This window comes from Ambystoma mexicanum, chromosome 3q, assembly GCF_040938575.1.
Source record: "Ambystoma mexicanum isolate Mex_15411 chromosome 3q, UKY_AmexF1_1, whole genome shotgun sequence".
Classification (NCBI taxonomy): domain Eukaryota; kingdom Metazoa; phylum Chordata; class Amphibia; order Caudata; family Ambystomatidae; genus Ambystoma; species Ambystoma mexicanum.
The window spans coordinates 125708539-125732798 of record NC_090926.1 but is presented as its reverse complement, the minus strand read 5'-3'; the positions used below and the strand labels follow the sequence as shown (position 1 = coordinate 125732798).

The 24260-nt window shown below is 46.2% G+C and overlaps 1 protein-coding gene across 2 annotated transcripts in view; it reads right to left on the bottom strand.

The window, feature by feature from the left end:
• Nucleotides 1–24260, bottom strand: part of LOC138582204 (cyclic AMP-dependent transcription factor ATF-7-like) — a 1375782-nt gene that overhangs the window by 184575 nt on the left and 1166947 nt on the right. For both annotated transcript variants that reach the window (XM_069653279.1, XM_069653280.1), the window contains exon 8: nt 15557–15676. In XM_069653279.1, the coding sequence (XP_069509380.1) occupies nt 15557–15676 (120 nt within the window). The remainder of the gene's footprint in view (nt 1–15556; nt 15677–24260) is intronic.

Here is a 24260-nt window from a genome sequence, read left to right as displayed (position 1 = left end):
CAGTCTTATAGGTGAGATCTTTAAGACTCGCTCTATGCATGGGCCCGAAGGGAGGTCCCATAAGTCTAGTCAACATCACGTTTAGGTCCCATCCGGGAGCCAGGTTAGAAATGGGAGGGTGAATTCTTTTCATTCCCCCCATGAAAGCCTTAATAACTGCTATCTTCCACCACAACACTTTCTGTCGTGATGTAGTGTAGGCTGAAAAAGCAGCTAAGTGAACCTTTAGAGAGTTAAAGACCAGGTCTGAGTCAAGTAAATGAATTAGGTACAAAACAATACGTGTGGGAGAGCAGTTAATAGGGTTAATGCTCTTTGAGTTGCACCAGATGACAAACCGTTTCCACTTACTGGAATATCAATATTGTTCGGTTTTCTTGCCGCCCGAGAATGTCCATACATCTCGGAGGGAGCTGCAGGTGCCCAAACTCTATGACTTCAGGGGCCAGACCGCTAAGTTCAATGTCTGCGGGCATGTGTGAAGCGTCTCTCCTTTGTCTTGCGACAACATGTTGTATGGGCAAGGCAGTTTCACTGGAGGAGATAGGGACATCTCCATCAGATGAGCGAACCAGGGTTGGTGGGACCACATGGGGGCCACCAGTATCATCGCGACTGGTTCCGGTGCATCTTGTGTACTATTTTGTTGAGAAGGGGAATCGGGGGGGAAAAGCGTAAACAAATTTCCCTGACCATGTTATCCAGAGTCCGTTCCCCTTGGAACGGTTCTAGGGGTACCTGGAGGCATAATCTTGGCATTGAGCGTTCTCCAGAGTTGCGAATAAGTTGATCTCTGGGAAGCCCCATTCTGCGAAAACGTTGGAGACGATGCCTTCGTGTAATCGCCATTCGTACTCCATGGGCAGTTGGAAATCTCTGCTGAGTACGTCTACTAGAAGATTGAGTTCCCCTGGAACATGTTGTGACAACAGGAACATGTTGAGTTTGAGAGCCCACTTCCAAATGTTCTGAGACAGTTTGGACAGCCCTGGAGAGTGAGTGGCCCCCTGTTTGTTCAGCTAGTACATGGTCGTGGTGCTGTCTGTAAGGATCAGGACCGTCTTTCCTTGCAGTTGTGTCTAGAAAGCTTTTAGTGCTTTGAACACTGCTAACAGTTTCAACAGGTTTATGTGATTGGATGCTATGTCTGATGCCAAACTCTGTGCGCTGTTTGTTGAAGCAGGTGAGCTCCCCACCCTGTGAGAGATGCATCTGTAGTTAGAGAGGCTTCCATTGCGGGGTGGTGAAGGATTTCCTCTTCAAGAGAATGTCCCTCGACCACCAGCGCAGCGAGAGAACGAGGGCTGCCGGGACAACCACTAGATCGTTCCATTGTGCGCTGGCCTGACACCACTGGCTGTTGAGCCACTCCTGCAATGGACGCTTGCGCAAGCGCGCGTGATGATCCAAGTAAATACATGACACCATCATTCCCAACAGTCGCATAGGCTTGTGTACCGTCACCTCTCGACTGGCACCATATTGAGGGACTTTAAACAGCATGTTGTGGACCCTCTCGTTGGAGGGGAAGACAAGGCTGTCCTTTGTTCGAATTAGAGCCCCTAGGAACTGCTTGACCTGACTGTGGTCTAGGTTGGATTTTTTCTCGTTGATAGAGAATACCAGACTGAATAAAAGATCTATCAGTTTTTGGGTATTTGACAGTGAGAGTGCCCTGTTATGAGCCAGTCGTCGAGGCAAGGATAGAGCGGGATGGATTGCCTGCGCAGGTGTGCTGCTGCCACTGTGAGTACCTTTGTAAATACCCTTGGTGCAGATGCCATGCCGAAGGGTAGTACCTTGAACTGATGATGCTCGTCTTGCATCATAAATCTGAGGTATTTTCTGTGTGCCGGCAACATTGAAATATGAAAGTATGCATCTTTCATGTCCAGTGTTGCCATGTAATTTCCCTGTAATAGTGACCATGCAGAACTTTTGTGGCTTTACAAATTTGTTCGCTGGGCGCAGATCTAATACAGGGCGCATGGTTAGATCCTTTTTGGGTACAAGGAAGTACACTGAATAAATAACTTATTTTACCTATGACGGTGGTACGACCTCTATGGCTCCCTTTTCTTGTAGTGTCTCGACTTCCTGAAGAAGGATACAAAGATGGTCTGGTGTCAGTCGTCTTGCTCGTGGAGGTCTGAACGTTGGAGACCGGTTGAACTCTTTATAGTACCCGTGGGTCACAGTCTTTAGCACCCACTAGTCTAGTTATTCCCTCCCATGCCTGAAGGAACGATGTTAGCCAGCCCCCGACCAGGGAGGCATGGGAGGGAAACCGAATCTTCGGGTCATTTTCAACCCAAGGCTGGGCAGTCTCTGGAGGTAGAGTTCCGGCCTCTTCCTTTCCCACGACGCTGACCCCTCTGGGGATACGGGGTGGTGTATCCGCTGGTTCCCTGTGGAGAGGACCAATTGTTTCCTGAGGTGTACGGTTGTTGAGGGAAGCGTTGGCCACGAAAAAGCTGTCTGGACCCAGATCCTTGTCTTGTAGAAGGTCTTTGTGTAATTTGGTCTAGCGTCTTCAGGGTGTCATGCTCCTTTTTTGCCGTCTCGAGTGCCTCGTCGACCGCTCTTCCAAACAGGTTGGATTCTTCCAAGGGTTTATTTATAAGTGACGCTTGCGTCTCTGGCTTGAACTCAGAGTTCCTTAGCCACACGTGTCTGTTCAGGAGTGTGCCCTGAGCCAAAGATCGACCAGCTGTTTCGGCAGAATCCAAAGTGTTTTTAAATATGCTTTGGTTCACTTGTCTGCCCTCTGTCACTGTGGCCAGGAGACAAGTCCGTAGTGGTTCGGGAACCTCCTGTAGGCCTTCTTGTAGCAAGGCCCACTGAGCGTCCGCGTAGCTGGCCAGTAAGGTGGTGTTGTTGGCGATACGTGTTGAAAAAGCTGCTACGTCCGTGACCCTCTTCCCAAGGGCGTAAAGTCTTTTACCTTCTTTATCAGGGGATGCCTCGCCGGTCGACAGAGGAACCCCTGCCCTCTTTCTGGTAGTGGTCACCACCAGAGAGTCTGGGGTGGAGTGACCTCTGATATAAAGGGGGTCTGAGGGAGAAGGGCGAAAAAGCTTTTCTATCCTCGGATTAACACTTCTTGTAAGAGCAGGTGTTGATAAGGAGGGAGCCAGAAGTTTTTTAATCGAATTGAGGAGAGGAATAACCTGGCTGGGCGGTGGCTTCTCTTAGAGAATGTCCTCCACAAAGTCAGCTTCAGGGACAGCTTCATTTGTGGCGATCTTGAAGTGTTCTGCTGCTTTGCGCAACATGACGTTAAACGTCAATTGATCATCCACTGGCGAGGGCTGTCTAGTGGGAGTGGTCTGGGGGGAATCAAAGCACAGGGCATCAGGATCTGGTGAAGAATCTGGAGACTGCCATGGCTGAGGGTCACCCATATCCGTGTTTCCCCCCACCCCTCTTTGGGATCATGCATGTCCTCAGGATTGATGAACTGATCTTCATCCTGAGTGTCTGCAGGAATCTCCTCCTCAGTGAGGTCATAGGTGTATATATCCTCTTCCTAAGAGGGGTCAAAGAGTCTTGGGAATTTTGCTACAGGGTCCAAAGGGCTCTCATCCCGTGGTCTTCTAGGCGTGGGTTGCTCTGCACGGGTAACAAACCTGTCCAGCCTTTCCATACAATTTTCAAACTTCTCTCTAGTCCAAACAGAAGACCTAGAATGGTCTAGAGGTGGAAAAGGATCTTGAAAACGCTCTTCTGCCGTGAAACGTTCAGATTTTTGTCTCAACGTCAAAGAAATCCCATCCTCGCCCTCCGAAAACTCCTCCTGGGGGACCGACAGAGGTGGGATGTCCCTGTGCCTTTCTTTCGGCTTAGGGGAGGGTTCCGGTACTCCTTTTAGGCTATCCTTGGATTTCGACAGATCCTTGGCCTTTTCCGTAGGCCTCAGTGAATCCCTTGACTGCCTTTTATGAGAGTCAGCGGAAATAATTCTCGCTATGCTGTCGCCAACGTCCCCCGCAGACGGGAGGCGTGTAGCCTTGGCCTGCGATAGTGAAGGAGCCTTTTTCGGCGGAGCCGGGGACTTGTCTTCGGCGGGTGCCGCCTTTGGCGGTGCCGGAGCCTTGTCTTTGACGAGCGGCCTTCTTGCGATGCGTCTCGACGGAACCCGGAATATTACAAATGGCGCCCTTAGTCTTTGATGGCCCGGTCGCTAGGTGCATATGTGGCTGCGGGGAGGGCTGCCAATCCTGACGGTCGGTGGGTACCGCCAGAACTTCCGGTGTAGCCGTTGGCACAGAGGTCTTCTTCGACTTGGTGTACCCGTTGGCACGGAGGTCTTCTTCGACTTGGTCGAAGATTGACTTGGGGTTGTGTGCTTAGTGCTATGTAAATGTTTGTCTTTGTCGCCGGGGTGTACCTTCCCCATAGCAGTGCCTGAGCCGTGACTGGCGGCCCGGGGACAGACGATGTGGAGGGGGAGCGCTCCGTCGAAAAGTCAACGACCTCCGGTTCGTCACTATTGCCGTCATCACATTCAGTGGCTGCGGCAGCGGGAGATAACTCGGCCTTCGACATCCCGTAGGCCGCCCACCGCTTGACTTTTCGCTTCTTTAATGTCTTGGGACGGAGGAGTTTACAAGCCGCACAACCTACTTCGTTGTGATCGAGGGGCAAGCAACGGTTACCCCGTTTATGCTTCTCTCTCCAAGGAAATTTGCCTTTGCAAATGGGGCAAAACCTAAATGGAGTCCTCTCCATATGTAACGCTCACCTGACTCCCACGAGGCGCTGGCCTGGTTCGCGCTGCTGTGACCTCTTCTAAGGTGATGCGCAGGGTTCGGAAGACGGACTGGACCGGGCCCCCAAATCTGGCTTGTCTGGCTCGCAGAAGTATCCTTCTGTAGGCGAAAAATAGGGGATTAACTGTCTGCGGGGTAATGCAATCGGCCTCCCACTTTCCCCTCTTACCCTCCTCGACACCCTTCTGTGATTCCTCGTAGCGTCTCACCTTAGGGTCTGGAAGGACGAGCTCTCCATCCTGCTTCTGATGCAGGGGCGCGTTGGTATCCAGTTACTTCACTGGATTTTCGGATTGGTGAGAACCAAACTTGCTTGGCTTCCAGGTAAGTTTTTTTGATAAGAGGTTCCCCTTGTGTCCATGCATTAATGTACTAATGCTAGTGTCTTTTTCCCTATAGGGGCCGGGGTACGGAATGCCGGGGAACAGGCACCGACCCGAGATGAGAGGTGAAATCCTTGTAGAAATCAGGTAAGTCTTTAATGAGCGTTTTTTGGTAATGTCTTTTCATTCGCTCAATTAATCTCTTTTTCCCCTTAGGGGCCGGGGTCCGGAAATGCCAGGATGCGGCGCGGAAACCCCGAAATGGAGAGGGAATGAATCAACAGGTAAGTCTTAACATGGAGATTTAGCTTTCCTTATTCCCTTCTCTCTCTCACCTTTTGTTCTGGTCTTTTTTCTCCCTAGGCGCTGGGGTGTGACTGCGAATCCGGATGATCGCTGCTGAACATGGAGGCGCCCTGTAAAGGTGAGTGGAATGCGGCGCTGCAGCGATCGACGCGATGAGCTTTTAAATAAAAGTCTTCCTTTTCAGGATTGTCAGCGAGATGTCTCCGGGATGCGGTTTTAGCAGGTAAGGACTTCTCCTTCTTTTGTTCTCTTCTTCTCTTCCTTTGCAGGTGTTCCAGGATGCTGGCAGGCGTGGCAGAAGTCAGGATGCAGGAGCAGACACGGTGAGCGTCCAGCTGCTAGATGCAGAACAACGCGAAGACCGTGTGGCTGTTCGGGTGGGGTTTAAATAGCCTTGGAAGAAGTTCCAGGTATGTATCCTTCCTCCAATCAGGTATGTATCCTTCCCCGACCACGCCAGGATGGTAAATTAGTCCCACAGGTAAAGTAGTTCCTTTCAGGCCTCAAGGAGGCCGGGATCCTGCAGCATGGTCTGCATCAGGTAAGTGCACCCAAGCACTCCCATAATGAGCCTGGCGCCTATGGCGCCAGGACTGATGTCTTTTATGAGCCTGGCGCCATAGGCGCCAGGACACTGTCCAAAGGGCCCCTATATGGGGTTGCTGGGTCCTTCCTTGGGGACTGGATGTCCGCTTTCGGGGACGCAGAGCTTGAACCGGCTCCCCGGGAACAGGCATCATGACACCATAGCTGAGGATAGGTAGAGTGATGAAGACCAAAAGGGAAAGAGGAAAGAAAGGGAAAGGCATTCTCAGATTGTACAGAAATGTCCACCCCGACCCCACTCTCCCTACTGTGTAGGCCAGCGGAAGGCCGAGCCACGTGGTCAGCAGCGCCGACTGGATCACTGTCCGTCGAAGTTCTGATTCAGGTTTTCCCCGGAGATCTGGAACAGCTGTCGAAATAAGGGACGGATAGGGTGATAAGTATTTTATATAAACTATTCGATCAAAGGTCGAAGGGACAATAGGCAATGTATCTGACAAGCTCCGCTTAAGACGACCAGTATGCTGGGCGGAAAAAAACAATCTGAGGGACCTCCACGCGTGAGGGATCTTGGGTACATTACACGGCACGTAGGGATAGTGTTACAGGCATGCCCATGTCGACATCCCCTTTCGATCCTCGAAAGACAAGATGCAATAATCTGCTATGACCACTGGATGTCGGACTATATGCACAGCATGTGATTCTAAGAAGATTAACAAACATCAGAAACCTGTATACCTAGGGGAGGGGTTTCGGATACTGGTATAAGTGACAGCTTGGATAGTAAGTCCAGTTCTGGTTATGACGTGACATTATGTGAATCGTAGCAAAACTGCAAGTTTGCAAAGGACAAAAAACACTGAATCACATTTGATTTTGTACATGGCTGAACCTTATATGTCAGGCTTGAGAGGGGTTACGGTGGGTCTGTACTTGTATCAGTCAAAAGGAAGGAAGTCTTATACTTTTTTTGAAAGTGCATTGTTAGAGCAAGCAAACAATTTATTTGTCACTAGGCTTTTAACACAAAGTCACCTTGAGCAGACTACTCTTTCTCACTGCTGCTCATTGTGCATCAAACTTGCCCAGATGAGAGTTTCCATAAGACAAGGAACAAGTGCAGAGCAGTCATCTAGAAGCTCAACTAAGATTGAACCTCTAATTCCTTTACCTTCACACCACACTTCTACACTTTATAATTTACTTTAAGCATATCCTATGCATTACATATTTGTTTTTGTCTCTATATTAATGGCCTTTCATTGGACCTCATTAATATCTTGTCTGACTTCTTGGTCCTGGGGGGACGGGCTTTCCCAGTCTTAGCATACGCCGATGACACAGTATTGCTTGCCAGAACACCGAGAGCACTACAGTACCTCATTAATGCTTATATAGCCTTTATGTCTGAATTGGGGCGAAAAATCAACACCAAAAAAACGGCGGTGATGGCGTGTGTGGGGAGAAAATGGCCAGTAGCAATGAGACCAATGCTCTGTGCCGGAGAAGTCATACCCCGGGTTAAGGTTTTTGATTACCTGGGGATAAGCTTCTCGGAAGCTCTAACCGGTAAGGCCCACCTGGCTAAACAATCGGTCAAAATGAGTCAGCAAATAGGGGGCATTTTTCGTTTCATGTCAAGGTGCAAGGGTCAGCCTCTGGAAGTGATCTGTAAGATCTACGGTGCCCAAACAGTGGCAGTTACAATGTATGGCGCCCCTCTATGGGGTTTTCAGAGGGCCGATGAAATCCAAATAAAGGAGAACAAATTCATCAGGAGATTTGTTGGGGCTCCCGAACTCCGCGGCATGTACACCAATCCATAGAGAATTGAGAATGGAGTTTTGGGAGGACCAATGAGCGCAGTCCCCGACTCTATTTTGGGTCCGGTTGTGGGCAAATAAACATGCTCATCTCTACCACTTCATCATCCGCTCTGTGTTGGGCAGGGTGGGGTGGCAAAAAATACCATGGCTGGACTACATCTCCAAAGCCCTCGGAGAAGCCGACCGTAAGTACTCTTTTTCCGCCTGCTGTACTAGTGACCAAGGCTGAGGGGATTAGATATAAATCTGTGTTGGGTGAGGTTGTCGCGAGGAAAGGAACACTCAGAGTATGGAATTAAATCAGGCCAATTTCACACCATGATCAGTAGTACCTCAGTGATTCAACCCTATCTGACCTGGAGTTCCCTCAAAAAAGATTGGTGGTTAATAACTAGGGCGAGGTTTGACTGCCTCCTTTTACAAGGGAACACAGTCAATTGGAAGGGGTTCTCTGATTCCGCTTGTTGCCCAGTGTGTGGTCATCAGCGTAAAGACCTGGCTCATGTATTGCTATTTTGTACTGGATATGCAGGGATACGAAGAGCAACTCTGATACTGGCCCTAAAGAAGGCAGACATCCGCCATTATAAGGTAGCACTCACATTTCTTTTGAGTGCGGACTCTGTTTTCACCGATTGGGCCCTGCTCTCCTTTTTGAAGAGAGCAATGTATTTTAGAAAGGGGCTGATGAGGCTCCCATATGAAATGGCGGAATGTTGAAGGAACTGTTTTTATGGTTACATACATTTCTCCCTTTTATTTAAGAAATGGAATTACTGGTCTAGCAGCCTTGTAACATCTCTTAATATTATCCTATTGTGGTTTGATCCAAGTATGTAGGATATGGTTTTCTGTAAGTGATTTTAAGTAATTATTGATGAATTGTGATATTTTTTGGATGTATGTAATATTGTTTTATGTTTGATGGATCTTTGCCTCCGAATAAACTTGTTTCACTGACTGACTCACATTACATATATATTGGACTTGTCCTGTGCCTCCTCAGCCTATTTCTCTAGACCTTTAAAAGACTTAATCTAACTTAGTGGAGACACAGTGAATCATACCTTCACTATACTCAGGATAGCCTTTGCACATCTCAAGCCCCTCTCCCATCAAGACTAAACTACTTCATTTACAATTCATTGTTTTCATTCCCAATCACTCTTTCCCATTTCAAGGTTGCTTCAATTTTTCCTGTCCTCCATTGTAGATCTTGTCCATCTCTATTCTACTATTGTTTCCTCTTGCAGACTATGGTCTGGGGATTCCGGAGTGAGGACAGAATACGCCCAAGGCCCAGACAAAAGTAGGTGCTTTGAGACCTCTATGGAGATGATTCATATGAAAGCTAGATTATTTTATTTATTTATTGGCATTTGTATAATACGCTTACAGCCCAGAGGCATTGAGACGCTGTTACATGAAATTGGTAAGAAACTTGATTAGGTGATTACAGGCGACCAAGGTGGTCTCTTGATTCAAGGTACATTAGTAATGACAACATAGGTGACAGATGAGGTCAACAGTTTCATACAACGCTCATCAATACAACTGTGTCGCTGACTGTGAACTGTCTGTGAGAAAGTGTTTGTGTTGGGAAAGGGGGAGGGGGGTTGAGTTCCTAGGTATCCTACCTAGGAAGATGGGAAAAAGGTGTTGCAGGGAAGTGGATACGGGGTCTCACCATCCGGTGCCCCACTTCCACTCCCTGAAGACGCCTCATCCAAGTGGTCCTCCCGCACTGATCTACCCCCAGGAACTGGATCCAAAAGCGATGGCCGTGTCATGGCTACGTCGATGACAGATTCTTGGGGATTAGCGGGTGAGACACCTTCAGGTTTCTCACAGGTCTTACTCAGAATAGAGAGGTTGAGGTCACACATTATAGCTGTAAGTGGATGAATGTACTTGGGGGCCTGGAAAGCCCAGCAGAGTATAGCACATCAAGATGCATGAGGGAGACAAGCCTTTGTTGCGATTAGATTGGAGAAACAAAAGAAGGTATGGTCCGTAGCAGGCACTAGGGTCTGTCTTTTCAAAGTCCAATGACCGAATCACATCCATTTACTGTGACCTTGCAAAACCTTTGTTGCCTAGATAATAACAAGGTTCTCATCAGACAGACATTGTACCAGAGTCTCTACTCAAGATCCAGGCAGCTGAATTGAGCAACAGAGGTGGATGATGGTAACCTTGCCACTCCCAGCTGGAAGAGAAACTAGCAATTTGCACACACCTGACTTCCATCACACTTCCCCACACAGATAAAAGGCGGAGCACGAAATCACACTCTGATCGAGGAAAAGCACACAAGGCGACAGCAGTTCCGAGATGGCAGTTTAATACAAGGAGAAAGACGGCGAGACAACAGAAGGTGTGCAAGGGGGTTGGGGGCGGTGTGGAAGTGCCCTTGATTTTTAAAGACCGTTTTTTCTCGAACCATGGAAAGTAAGAAGCCTAAGACCAGGAACTAAAGCGGAACAAACCTAGACTGTGCATCAAAGGTACTTGGGGCTCTCCTGCGTCGATAACCAAGGCAGTGAGTAGCAACTGCCACTGTGGTACTGTCCTTGGCTCCTCCAACAAAGCAGCACCAGTAAAGACATCACAGCTGGTGAGTCAGAGAGACTGATACCAAACCGGCTTGTGTTTGAACCAAGGTTGCAAGCAGCAACATTGTGTGAAAAAATCCAAAGAGGACAGTGTGTCAAACGCATGTGATGAGCAACGCGAATATAATTGGAAACCAAAGGAGTGAACGAACTTTGGGAGGCCAAGTGAGATACCGTATACAAAGTGGTCCGGCGCCATGTGGGTGCTCATTTGAAGGTCTCTGTTAGGTATCCAACTGAATGGCATCTGTATTGTAAAACAGAAGTTTGTATCGAAGTGGTCCTGCAACAGGTCAAGGTGAGCTACAAATTTGTCTGAGCCTGGCTGAGGGAGACTAATTGAAAAGGGGAAGGATCTGAGCCTGGCTATGGGGGATCCAGGGTGAACCATGAGTCACCCGAGAAAATGAATATTCTCTGAAGTTAGTAATAACAGGGAACTGAGCCTGGAAGAGGGGGATCCGCAGTAACAATTTTAAAATAACAGATGTGAGCCGAGCTGAGAGGAATCCAGGGTGAAGCACCAGAGTTGAATATTTGTAAGAAGAAAAGAACTGTATCTAATTTTTTGCACATCAGGTCCTCTGAATCAAGAGACGTTGATGAGAAAAGAGGCTTGGGCCCGGAAGGCCCTTTTGCTGGAAATAGATCTGTATCCTCGTGTCGAAGAAGCCAGAGTGTGTGCTTTGCTTGAGTGAACCGCCTTGGCCTGTGCTGAAAACGAAGGGGAGGGAGGCCAACAGCCCGAACAACCCGACATATTTTGTGAATACTTCTTTCTTTTTCATGAACAGTCCCCCACACTATTTGTAAATTAGCAGTAAGGATTGGCAATAGGTTTTTTTAGTATAAACCCATTTTATTTTGACAAGACTCCACTAGGACGGCATTATTATTATTTGACGGTCGTAGCTTGCGCCCATCTGTAGATTTAGGTTTAGATAGGCTTTTATCACACCCCTGCCAAAGTTCAATAAACACCCTTGAACTGTGGTCACTTGTGTCTGTCTTACTGTTGATACCATGCCTTCCTTACAGACCCAACAGCTGCAACTTGACTTCAATCTCTCTGATAACTCTCTGGTCAATCTACATAACCTTCCAACCCATACCCAAGGCAACTCTCTTGATTTCATATTCCACTCTAGTCTCTTCTGCTCCCAAAATGTACCCCTTCTTCTCAGACTACTCTTGTTCACTTCACTCTATATTACATCCCCATCTCTCATCTATCACCAAATGTAAATTCAAGCCTGACTCCATTATCCTCACCTTGACCAAGTCAACATCTCTAGGGTCGGACTGGGACAAGAAATAGGCCCGGACACCAAAAGAAAAGTGGCCCACCCCTCGCCTCACGACCCTTCACCTCTGATGACATCACCGGAAGTGATGTCATTTGACCCCACCCCAAAGTGACATCCCGGGAACTGATGAAAGATGACCTTTCAACCTTTGACAAAATAGGAAGTGGCATGAAATAGCATTGTTCCTAAGTACACTACGAAAAATATGGTTATGATTCCACTAATGTGATATACATTTTATACAATAATGGCTCACCATATGTATCATTAATATCTGTGTGTATAGATCCATATTGTCAAATTACTGTGAATGCAATCAGACATCCAAGGCCAAATGAGAATATGTTAATGTATAGCGCATAAGCTCTTTTTTATAGAACAAATATGCATGCATTATCACCCAGCCTGTGTTGGTACTCATTTATCGACCTAAGAAGGATGAAAGGGTGAGATGGCCTTGCTGGGATTCAAACCTGCACATCACCCACAAATCGCAGCAGTGAGCGCTCAAACCACTGAGCTATCATATCGGCTATAGTAAAATTTGTAATTATTCTGTAGTGGATACCATTAAACTGGTAACTGAGATTTAACAACAGACCAGTTAATTTCATCTGCAGGTCTGGTGCAAAGTTGGCCACATGTCAAGCCTGCATGCATCTACTTTCAGGCTTCAGAGGTTGGCAAAATAGGGAAAGCAGCGCAATCACAGGACATCCCATACCCTGAGCACTCGTTATCTCATACATGCAAACAAACACCCTGAACAGCATGCCAGGGAGATGCGAAAGATAGACACATTGGGCCTCATTACAAGTTTGGCGGTAGCCTTGCTGGTAAAAACTGGCAGGTTGCCGCCGAACTTGCACATTTTTCCAGCACCCGGGAATGGGTAATTACCGGGGTATTACAACACCGGCGGACCAGGTAATTGCCCATTCCCGGAAAATATTCTTCCCCATTCCCATTTGAGCCCAATAGGGCTCAAAATGCGGAGGCCAGTGCATCCGACATGCTCTGCTCGCAGGTGCCGGTCCGCACTCCAGGTCAGACCTGGTGGGCAAAAAGGCTCCCGCGAGCAGAACTTGTAGTTTGCTGGTACGGTAACAACGGTTGTTACTGTACGGGCAAACTTCACATCATGCATGCAAATAAATCCTCAAAGCAAGGTAACATTTGTTACCCTGCTTTGATGAATTATGCCATTGCAGGTGTTACTTTTTTTCCTCAAAAATAATATCCCCCCCCCAAAATAGTTTTTTTTTCCAAATCTGGCCCATGCATGGCCAGAAACCGGCCCCCACTCCCCAGGGATGATTTCGCCCGGCCACGGGGCGAAAGTTCAATCCCTCCCCGACTATCTTGCTGAGAGCTCTCTCCTCCCTTTGCTCTCTGAATTGACCTTACCTTTTGCAAATTAAAATCTGAACTATATACCACATTCAATGATCGCTACCATGTCCATACCTTTGCCCTGTTCCAATTGAGTCCTCGACCATGGATTTCCCCCACAATCCACCTGCTGAAGACAATGCATCACCTGGTGCAAAGCCTGTTGCACACTCATTGCCTACAAGGACGCTCTACTGACCCTCAAATGACTATTAAACTAATGTTGCTTCCTCTCTCTGCTCACAACCTCACAAACCCTTCATTACCCTTCAGGCCATTCACCCACCCTCCCCCCGAGGAGATCTCCATTTCCTACTTTCTCCCGGGTAATGACTGCCTATGCGGATGGAAAAAAAGACCAGTTGTAGGAAGAAGGGGGATGTCACCAAAAAAGGAGTTTGCGATGGGCGGATATTGTTCAGCCCATACCCAATGGGCTGCCATCCCATGTGAACAGAGGAAAGGGGACTAAGAGTACAGTGTCATATTGAGCGTAAATCGAAGAGTGGTCACTAAGGCGGAAAAAACAGAGCTGCAATGAAAATGGACATACCTCTTTGCAGTATTAAAATCTGGGTGGTGGACTCCTGATGATGGGCCCTGTAAATGATTATTTATTGTTTGCTTGCTAGGCGCTTATACATGAAATACATTCTGTTTCAAAGTGCCCACAGGGCAGCAGGGAGGGAACACAGGATAGTGATAGAATTAAATACAAAAAATACAGAGGGAGAAGGGGCGGCCAAACCTACTATGCCTGTTGAGTATTCAGAACATGCAAGTTCAGGAAGGAAAAGGGCAGTGGGGTAGGTGCTGTGGTCGAGGATGAGCCACAGATGAAGTGTATGGTATGGTAAGTGCTATGCGGCCAGGATCCGCGTTGGTTGGAAAGTGTGAATCTCCAGAGCGAAGGGTGTGCTGAGGCAAGTGCGGAAGGAAAACAGATGCTGGAGAGATTGGGTGTGAATGGCGAGAGTCCCGAAGGATGCATATGGATCCAAGACACCAATGACAGCAACTGTGGGATTAGCAGGGAAAGGAAGAAGGGAAGGAGGAGAAAAAGGAGCATCTTGAAGTGTTTTCGGAACTTAAGAAGCTCCTGCTCTGGACACAGCGGAAGGGTGAGGCTGTTCCAGAGGAGGGATCCTGCTGAAGAAAGCGAGCAGCCTCCTGCTCTCTGTTTAGCTAAATGCTTTACACACAGAGAGTTGGTGCTAGAGGAGCATAAAGGTCTTGAAGGAGAGTAATCGGTGAGAGATAGTTGGAAATGGTGTGGGGTCCTATCTCACGTTAGTATGCTTGCTAACAGTAGAGGGCATTGATCCCTCACAAGGATTTGAACAGGTTGTTTGCTTATAGTTATTTAAGGCCGCAGAGGTTCAGCTAAAACCTCACACCTAGACCTGATAAATACAGCGAGGGGAGCCTTAGGAAGTTTGATCAGCCATGATGAACCTTTAGGCCAAGACACTATTTTTTCGCCCTTCTGCGTGGATCTTAGGAAGCCCAAGCAACATCTTGGAGTGTGCTCTGGTAAAAAGTGCCAAAGGGAAGACCTTTCAAAACGGATGCATCAGTGTTAGGCCCTATAGAAGGAACCATATGTGTGCCATGCTATCACAGTGGTCAGCCCGACTAACAGTGCAGATCCCTCACATCACTGGAAAAGCACAGGACCATGTTATCAAGGAGAGATGCGGATTAGAAAACTTAACACAAACTTACCTTTTTGGATGCCACAAAATCATTCACTTTGCATTGGAGGTCATGGGAAAAGGCCTTTCCAATGCCATGACAGAGCCTAAAAGTGTGCATCACAAACTGCACTGAGGTCGTAATCATCCGGACAAACACTCTAGGCAGAGGGTCGATCCTTTGAAACAGTACATATAGGTTTCTTCAGACGGCATTCTGTGTGTGTGTGGCATCGGTCAGTGTCCAAAGAAAGAGCAGGGGGTTTTCAAAAATGAAAAGAAATTAAAAAAAAGAGGTAGCGTGCGGATGCTCCCTACATCTGCAATGCGCACCCTGTACCTGTGGTGGGAGAAAATGACTAAAAGCTGGTTGAGCACCCTGCTTTTGCTACTAAAAAGAGATTTTGCCGTTAAAATTTGCTGAGATTCTGACATTCCATGAGCAAGATAAAAGAATACTGGACGTAAAAGTCACATGTTTTAGTCACCAGTTACTATCTGAAGATGATTGAGTGCATGCACCCGTAAGCATAAGCTCAAAACTCAAATATCATCTGCAAGCACTAAGGGTAAAAAAGCATCCCAATACAACCTTCTGTCTGCCAACAATTAGTAAGAAAGGTACACAAAGTAAGCCAGGCCAACGGATGGAGAACTCTTAGCAAAACAAATCCATTTAGCTAGTATAGAAAAGGCACAAATGTTAGTGAAGAAGTGTGGCTGGATAGTTGAGCAACACTTTCACAATCAAAAATCTTCTTGGAGTACTCACCATTTTTGCATCAGAATGCAAAGAGTAGCCGGAAGGAGAAATGTGACCACCACCACTGCTCATCATTGGAGGACCAGGAATCCCAGGAATGTTGGGAACCATGGACATTGGTCTGGCCAGCTGCAAATATTAAAAAAGGGACTTGGTTAAATGATGTCTATAATATACTACAATAGTATTCAACTAAAAAACCTTACACTCCATTATTATGTAACTTCTGGTAAAAGGTACATGAAGAAAAAACATCTTGCTTTAAAACACGAGTTAAGACTCGTGCAAGGTTGGACTTTAGAACACTGCGTTCACGACTTCTGTACCACTTCAGCTTATGGGAAACATGTTCACACACAAAAGTCCATAGTAGATCTTTGAATTATGTAATTTTCACAGATTTTATAAAATTGCAAAATATTCTATTTTTGGCCTGCACATGCAGATTTGAACTAAACATGCTTTGCAGCAGCTGGTAGCCTAAGGAAATGCAGACATACTTTTGTAATGCAGGGGACAGATATCAGCCCATGCAGTGACCGAAATTATGATTTGTTGACCAGGAGCAAAATGCAGCTCGTGGATATCAGACATCACCCATTAGGCAGGAGCCAACTCTAAGGAACCAGTCCATAGCATGCATCAAATTGAACGTCCGCAGGATGCAAATTCTAACTTTTTGTTCATTTTATACTATTGAATATGCTTTAATTGTCCCTTTGTGTGCACTTTATGCTCCTTTAAACACATTCCAAAATCTACAAAGTTAATTTTAAATAGCTTTGTCTGTTGGGCACCGTTTTTCTGGGGACACAAAAGTAGCTCCTAATAGTCAGTGGTTTTCAAGCTAACCAGGCTCCCCCCATGGCAATAACCAGGAGCTAAATAGCTCCCGGCTCCAGGCAATTTCGAAACTTGCCATGACCCTCATTAAGCTGAGGATCTCTTCCATCCCCGCAAATCAGTCTAAGAAATTAGATGTAGTCGATACTGACAAAGACCCAGGCATAACGACACCAAAAGGAGGGCCGAGTATGGCGGTCTTGCTGGGGAATAGAGGTCGTGCAATAAGAGCAAGCATAACGAAAAGTAACCTACTTGTAAAGTAGTTAATCATTGGTATCGTCATTAAATTCATAAACACTGAATATCTAGACCAGAGTGTGGGATGCCAGAACACTTTTTAATAGTAGAAGTAAAACAATTCTCTCAATAATAAAATAAATATGATTTGCCTACCTGGCTTTATGGACTTTCATTCTACAACCACACAGCATATCAATGCTAAGTGGAAGCTGTGTCCCAGCATAAAACGGAAGATGGAAACCAGTGGGCATTAATATTGAACGTGTAATTTCAATTTAAGGCAGCCCACCATGCACCATAAGGGACATTTATTTTTCATATCTGCGGAGGAAGGATCTTTATTTGTTTCCTTTATACCTTTTCCCAGACTTTTGGGAGAAGGGTGGGTTGTTTATGAATTTAATTAAGATACCCATGTTGCAGAACTAGGATTACAGAAAGTAGCTTTTCTATCATCATAGGATCTTCGTTAATATTCATAAACACACAATAGATTAGTTAACTCTTGCTACCACGACTCCAGGAAAACATGGAAAAGAAAAATCAACACAGGATCACATTTTCATTTTTTTAAATTTAATTGTATATGGCTGAAAGAAAAAAATCAACCCTACAATACAGAACATTACAAATTTACATTTTCAACCCTTGTGTAACCAAATATCTTAAGTACAACAAAAACTTTTCACATCAAATACATTATATCTAATACACTTAAAAAGTAATTGGTATCTCAACATCATAGTATATAAATATAAAATGGGGAGTTGATGGTAAACTATATAAAGCAGGTAATCTTAAAATTCAGTCTAAAATAGACAGTGTCTTAACCTGTGAAGCCCCTATGCAGGAGAAACTTAATAGTGTCCAGGAATAAGAACGGGCCACACAGCTTCCTCTGTTAAAATCTTATATCGAATAAAAAATAGACCCAGATAAACTCTGCAAGGGCCAAATAACTGCCTCAGTTTTAAATTTCTGAATCAATTTTACAAAATAGACAACAGCTTTGCTCTTTGGACCACTTTTGTCTTCTCTCCAGAACCTCTTTAGTAGGCAGTAGGTTTAAACGCATTCTAAGAAACCAATTCCTATAAGAGGAACTAGGGAACTTTCCCAAATACCCTTTTCCACATTTTTCAATAACGTTTCCTCAAAAAAAGCATTGCTTAAGTGTGCGCCTGCTTTAGCATCACAATCTGCACCGTAGGAACTCACCAAGGCATGCAGAAACCATGTACCGAGTATGGTAAGATTAGGAAACAAGGATTAAACCTAAAAAGAAAGATGGAGCCACCTTGTCTTTTGCAGAGAACAGATGTGTCCCACTTAATCGGATCACCGGGGGTTGTGGGGGCGTTACTCGTCACACAAAGGAAGAGGGCTGGACGCAGAAACCGGCAGCCCGCAGGCTGACCATGGGGCACAGGGAACACACTACCCCTGGAGCAACTTGCGGGGGAGGTAATTGCTACACTCTAGAATGATCTACAGGGGAAGGGATACGAATCACATTGAGTCAGAACAGCGGGGGTAGGAAATGTACTGCCACTAACAAACCGTACTAAAAGCAACCCTTCTGCATACACTGCTTAAACTCTGAACTAAACACAACCATACCTCTATAGCACCACAAACTGTACGTACTTCACACCAGCACAACAAAGAAACAAACCACACATTCTCACCCCACCACCACATGGTGGCCAACAACCGAAAATCACAACTATTCTCAGTGAATGAAGCGGCCAACAGCACATCACAGCTCTCTTGCTCTTTTTCCTGCTCAATTCTTCTAATCACCCCCTCCCTCCTTGCATTACAGATGTACCAGAGAGCCAAGAGACCATGCATGTGGCAACAGTGCGCAGTATAAGTAACATAACATATCTCAAAGCATAAGGCGGGCCTCCAAGTTTATAAATGACAAATCCAGTTTTGTAATATACTGTTAAAGGGGAAATCGGAAAATTCATTTGAAGTTTAAAACATGACTTGACCATTGCGCAGAGTAATCGAGATTGGACCAGAATAACTAAACCGATGTTATAGATTTTTATAGGATATAGCCATTCATAAGAAAATGCAGGAGTGTCTCATGGAGGAAAACTCACGAACATGGAATATTGTGGAAAGACCATTGTCTACCGGGAGTGTACTTCGGACACTATTTGGGGCCAAGCAATGGCCACAAAGGGAGCAACATAAATGGACATGAGGTAAAAGTCAGGCTTGTGCCTCGCAACACTTCAAACAATGACAAGGGAAGACAATTATTCCATGGAAGGAATCTCCTGCAGGTCGCAAATGGCCAATAACCTTTTTTGATTAATAGCAAGGTAAGAATTGCCTATACTGCAGACACCACAAGTAGACTCTCTTATGTTTGAAGGAGATTCTGAGGATGGATCAGTCACTCCATTCAGGCATTTGTTTAGAGTGGGATTAACAATCCAGTTCTGCTAGAAATACAGATCCTATCATCATCTCAAACTGCAAATGTAAATGCTGCCTTCTTACATGAATAGGAGATCTGGACATCATGGCTATCTCGACTGCGAGAGGTGCACAGGTCCATAATGAATTTATAGCATGGTTATGTACCAAGGCGCCCAGAGCCCTTGTTCTCCTATACTACTTTAACCCGAGAATCAAGTCAATTGATTGAAAAATGATAAAAATATTGTCTGACAAGATCATTTGAAAACAAGGTAATTTTTAATTAAATGGGAGCAGAAAGAAAAGTTACTTATGTGTAATTTAAATTCTCCTTCCAGGGTATCTTCATTGAATACATAAACACTAGTTTGGGCGAGATGGCAGAACACATTTTTGATTACACAGAGAAATCTCTCTTCGTAACATAATTATAAACATTTCATAATCAGGGAAGCATTATGAAACCAAGCCTCTGGCCAGTCACTTCCAGTGTTCCCCTATTAAAAGTACCAACTCCCAAAAATGGTAACCCTACGGGAACAATGGCTAGAAAAAACGTATTTAATCATTACGTAACTGAAGGGTTCCTAACTCTTATCATGCAACCCTAGTGCCCGCTACAGACCGTTTTTTTTGGTACCCTGTGCGACTCAGGACATCACAGAGATCTCTGTATCTTGATATTTCCTTCTTATGTCTTACGAGAGGCAAGAAGGTTGTTTACGAATACAATGAACATACCCATGACAGAGAACTTGCATTACATGGAAGTAACTTTCCCTTCTTTAACATGGGATATTCATTGATATTCGTAAATACTAAGCTGAATATAAAGTTTGTGATTATTCTCATCAATAACCCGCGTGCCAGAGTGCAACATCAAATCCAGAAGTGGTCAAATAGGCCATAGGAGCAGGTTTTGTGGCAGAAAATAGTGTTATACACGACGCAAGGATCAGGTGAAAGTGAGCCCTGTGCACTTAGTGCAAAAGAAACCACTGTCCCAGAGCACCCAAAATGTTTACTATTGGACAGCAATATTGTGTAGGCCTTCCACCCAGAACATTTACGAGCCAACGATTATTATGCTTATGTAAATGATTAACACATAAATGTCTTCAATAATGTCCCTGTACAGTTTTATCACTAAAAAAACAAGCATTTACACTTGCAATGTAGTGCCTCTTTGTATTCATCAAATAGAAACATACAAATAACACACTTGCATTCTTACTCATCATTTATGTATACGGATGCTCGTGTACAGATGATATAGGAGAATTAAAATAGTAGTCAAATACAGAGGCCCCGATATTAACAATGTAGCTGAATATAATAGTATAGCAGTTAGTGAGCAGGTGCAAGTGGACCTTGGTCATGTGACCTAAGCCCCTCCCAACTGCTTAGTCCTGTCCCCATCTTTCTTTTCTTAAATCTATGATAAAGTGCATCTCTCGCCCGGCAGTCCGGAGAAAAGGGTGCGAGTGGAAAAGGGCGGATGGAGAAAAGAGCAGTGGACAACGCATCGCAGCAACCTCACCAGCGTCACCATAAACCCTGTCACCGCTCCATCATCCACACTACACAAAAACTGATGCTTGCCAATGTCCGCTCAGAAACCAACCATGCATTAGACAGTTCTATGAGGTTTCCTTGAGAAAATGTTGTCAAAGCAGATATGCTGTAATGTATATATTTATTTTGTTACTACATTTCACAGCAAATCAGGGGGTGGGGGGAAGCACTGCAACCCTCCCACAGCCCACCCACCTTAGTAAATACCTAACCCTAATCTCTCATCTACATTTGAGGCAAACTTTTCTTTTTTTAAACTACCTCCATGCACATCCTAGAAGCCTTCATCCCTAACGGCTACAGAATTCTACAAGACCGTCCAAACAAGATCGGTGGAGGTATCGCCATTATTCATAAGGCACCATGGTCATGCAACCAACTGGAAGTCGCCAACATTGGCTCTTGCAAAAAACGTTCCTGTCACATCCCGCTCTCCCCAATGGACACTCTCACTTTTCATCTCATCTACAGGCCACTCAAGCAAAACACTTCTTTCTTTGAAGACTTCACTGACTTGGTTACCAACCAGGTCTCTCATGCATGCCCACAACAACTTCCTTCGCAGCATCAACATCCCTGGAAACCTAGCAACTAAGCCAGTGAAGGAAGAACTCCCCTACCTACTTGCCAGTGTCAACCTTAGACGGAACATGAAAGTCCACACTCACAGAAAAGGTAATATCCTCAACCTCATCATCACTGCTTGGCCCACCCTGCATCACAGCTCTCCAATCATGCTCGCATGGTCAGACCATGAGGCAATCACCTTTGAAACTTGTCACACTGCATCAGTCAAGCAAGCCTTCAGATAATTAAATAACTACCCAGTGGAGGCTATCACATAAGACCTCGCCAAACTCCACCTCACATGGGCTGATCTCCCTCTGACAAACCAGGACTGTGACTCGCTTCTCCAAGAACTCAATACCACCCTCACAGCAAACAGAAATGCACCAGTGAAACTACACACCTTCAAGCCTGAACCTTCCACACCCTTGTGCACTCAAGAACTCAACTTCAACAAACAAACCATCAGACAAGAAGAGACTTGGCGAAAGTCGAGCAGAGCATCCAACCTCGCCCTGCTCAAGGAACTTCGTGGTACACGCAGAGGACTAATCATCACTGCCAAGGGCCACAATTAATGCAAAGTCCTCTTCAAAGCCGTCAAGCACTATATCAACCCTCTGCCCAACCCACCCGTACAGCACTCCATTGGAAAATCTGCCACCTTCAACTCTTTGTTCATCAAAAAGGCCAGCATGATCCACCACAACATAGTCCCAGACCCCTGACCACAACTGATCGGACATTACACATCCCATCCCACAAAACCACAACTACCACAATACACTCAGTAAGGAAGACCTCACTGCCACAGTATAATCCCTCAAGGCCACATCATACGCAGAGGACATATTCCCTGCCTCCATACTCAAGACCCTCCAAAATGAAGCACACCTGCATTGCCTGACAATCATCAACAGCTACCTAAATCAAGGCACATTTCCCTGAACACTCAAGACAGGACAAATCCTCCCACTTCTCAAGAAACCAACATTGGGTGCCGATTATCTCAGCAACTACCGCCCCATCACCCATCTTCCCTCCCTAGATAAGATACGTAGCCACCGAACTCCTCCAACACATCAAAGCCACCAACCTCCTTCAGTCCTATGGCTTCTGACCCAAATGCGCACAGAAGCGGCTACTATCAAGGTGACCGATGATGTCCTTAAAAATCAATCCTGAATGATGCTCATCCTTTCCCTCTCAACAGCATTCAACACATTAGACCATCAGGCACTCACAGAAAATCTGCACTCACTACTGCATGGGGATCAGCGGGATCTTCCTCAGCTGGTAAAAATCATACCTTGCTAATCGCCACCAGTTTCTCCATATCACCAACTACACCCTTCATCTCTGGTGTCCAGCAAGGATCCACCCCTTCCCTCATGATCTTCAATCATTACATGTCCAGTGCTTACCTGAAGTAAAACTTCTTCAAGACTGAATTCCTACTGCTGACCAACACCACCTAACACCCTGATATCCAGTTCTGGGCTTCACACGCCAGCTGGCCACCCGCAGAGAGTGCCTTGGGTTTGACATCGACATATGACTCTCCTTCAAACAGCACATAGCAAGAAAGTCAAACGGCTTGATATCAACTTTCTTTCTTGTAGACAAATCAAGCTCTTCATCCCAGAAAACAACTTCAGTTCTGCCATCCAAGCTTTGATCCTCTCCCACCAGGATGGTGGCACGGCCCTTTTGGATGGTCTTCCGGAGACTACTCTGACACCCCTGAGATGTGTCCTGCATGCTGCAGCACGTCTCATCAAAGGACTCAGCAAATTCGACAATATTACCCTGACCTTCATCGAACTCCACTGGCTCCACATGCAAGCCTGTATCATCTTCAAACACTGCTGCATCATCTGCAAGGCTGACACCCTGAAGTCCCCAAGCTACTTCACTGAGAAAAACAGCATCTCTGGAGGCCCATGATCCACCTGAAGTAAGGACATGTGCAGGAAATAAAAAAAAGCAGACAGGCCTTCTCGGTCTACGCCGCAAGACTCTGGAAACACCTCCCTGTCAACATCAGACTTGCCAGGTGGGTTTTGAGCTCCCTCCGGAACTGTAGAACCGAGGTCGTTCTACAGTTCCGAAGGGAGCTCAAGACCCTCCTCTTCAATGAATGTTTCCTACCTAACACCTAGGTCCACACACCCTCCATCTGGCTAAGAACTGATACACAATGGGCAGGATTTGCCTAGCCGGGGCGGGGAGGAACGTGTCTCGCTGTACGCGGATGACCTCCTGTTATATCTGAGCAACCCAATAACCTACTGCCCGACTGTGACCAGAACCCTAGAGGAATACCAACACTTCATGAGACTCTGGGTCAACACACAGAAAACAATTTACTTCCCGGTACAAGGGGGAGAAGAAGCAATCCCAGATCCCTGCCCATACTCTGTTTCGATACTGGGCTTCATCTATTTGGGCATACAAATTAACAAGACACAGGAGGACTTCCCCAAACTGAACCTACACCCGATAATGAGAAAATTGGAGAACAATGTCGCCCACTGGCATTCCCTCCCACTCTCACTACTCGGGAGGGTGGCACTATTTAAGATGCTGGCACTCCCGAGATCCCTGTGCGTCCTCCAAAACGCTGCGCTCCCCATCCCGGCCACAACATTCGCAGACATCAACCGGACCCTTTGTACGCTACTCTGGGGTGCGAAACAGCCACGCATTGCTTTAAAAACGCTTTACCGTTCTGTGTGGGAAGGGGGTATCAGACTGCCCAACATTCGCACATACTACTGAGCTGCACAGGTGGGGGTGGCAAATGAATGGCTACACGGGGACCCGCTGCTCCCACATATCCGGGTGGAGACCGGGGACACCGGCTCCCTATCCCCCCTGCACATACTATACGATAGGCCAAAGAACCTAAGGGCAGAACCGAGTGGGTCCCGCCACACCCATCGAGCCTGGAGGGAAATACATAAATACATTGACTGGGAAGGCAGACTAACCTTGAGCCACCCCCTCTGGGGCAATGCACACCTCCCCGAAATCCAAAAAATGG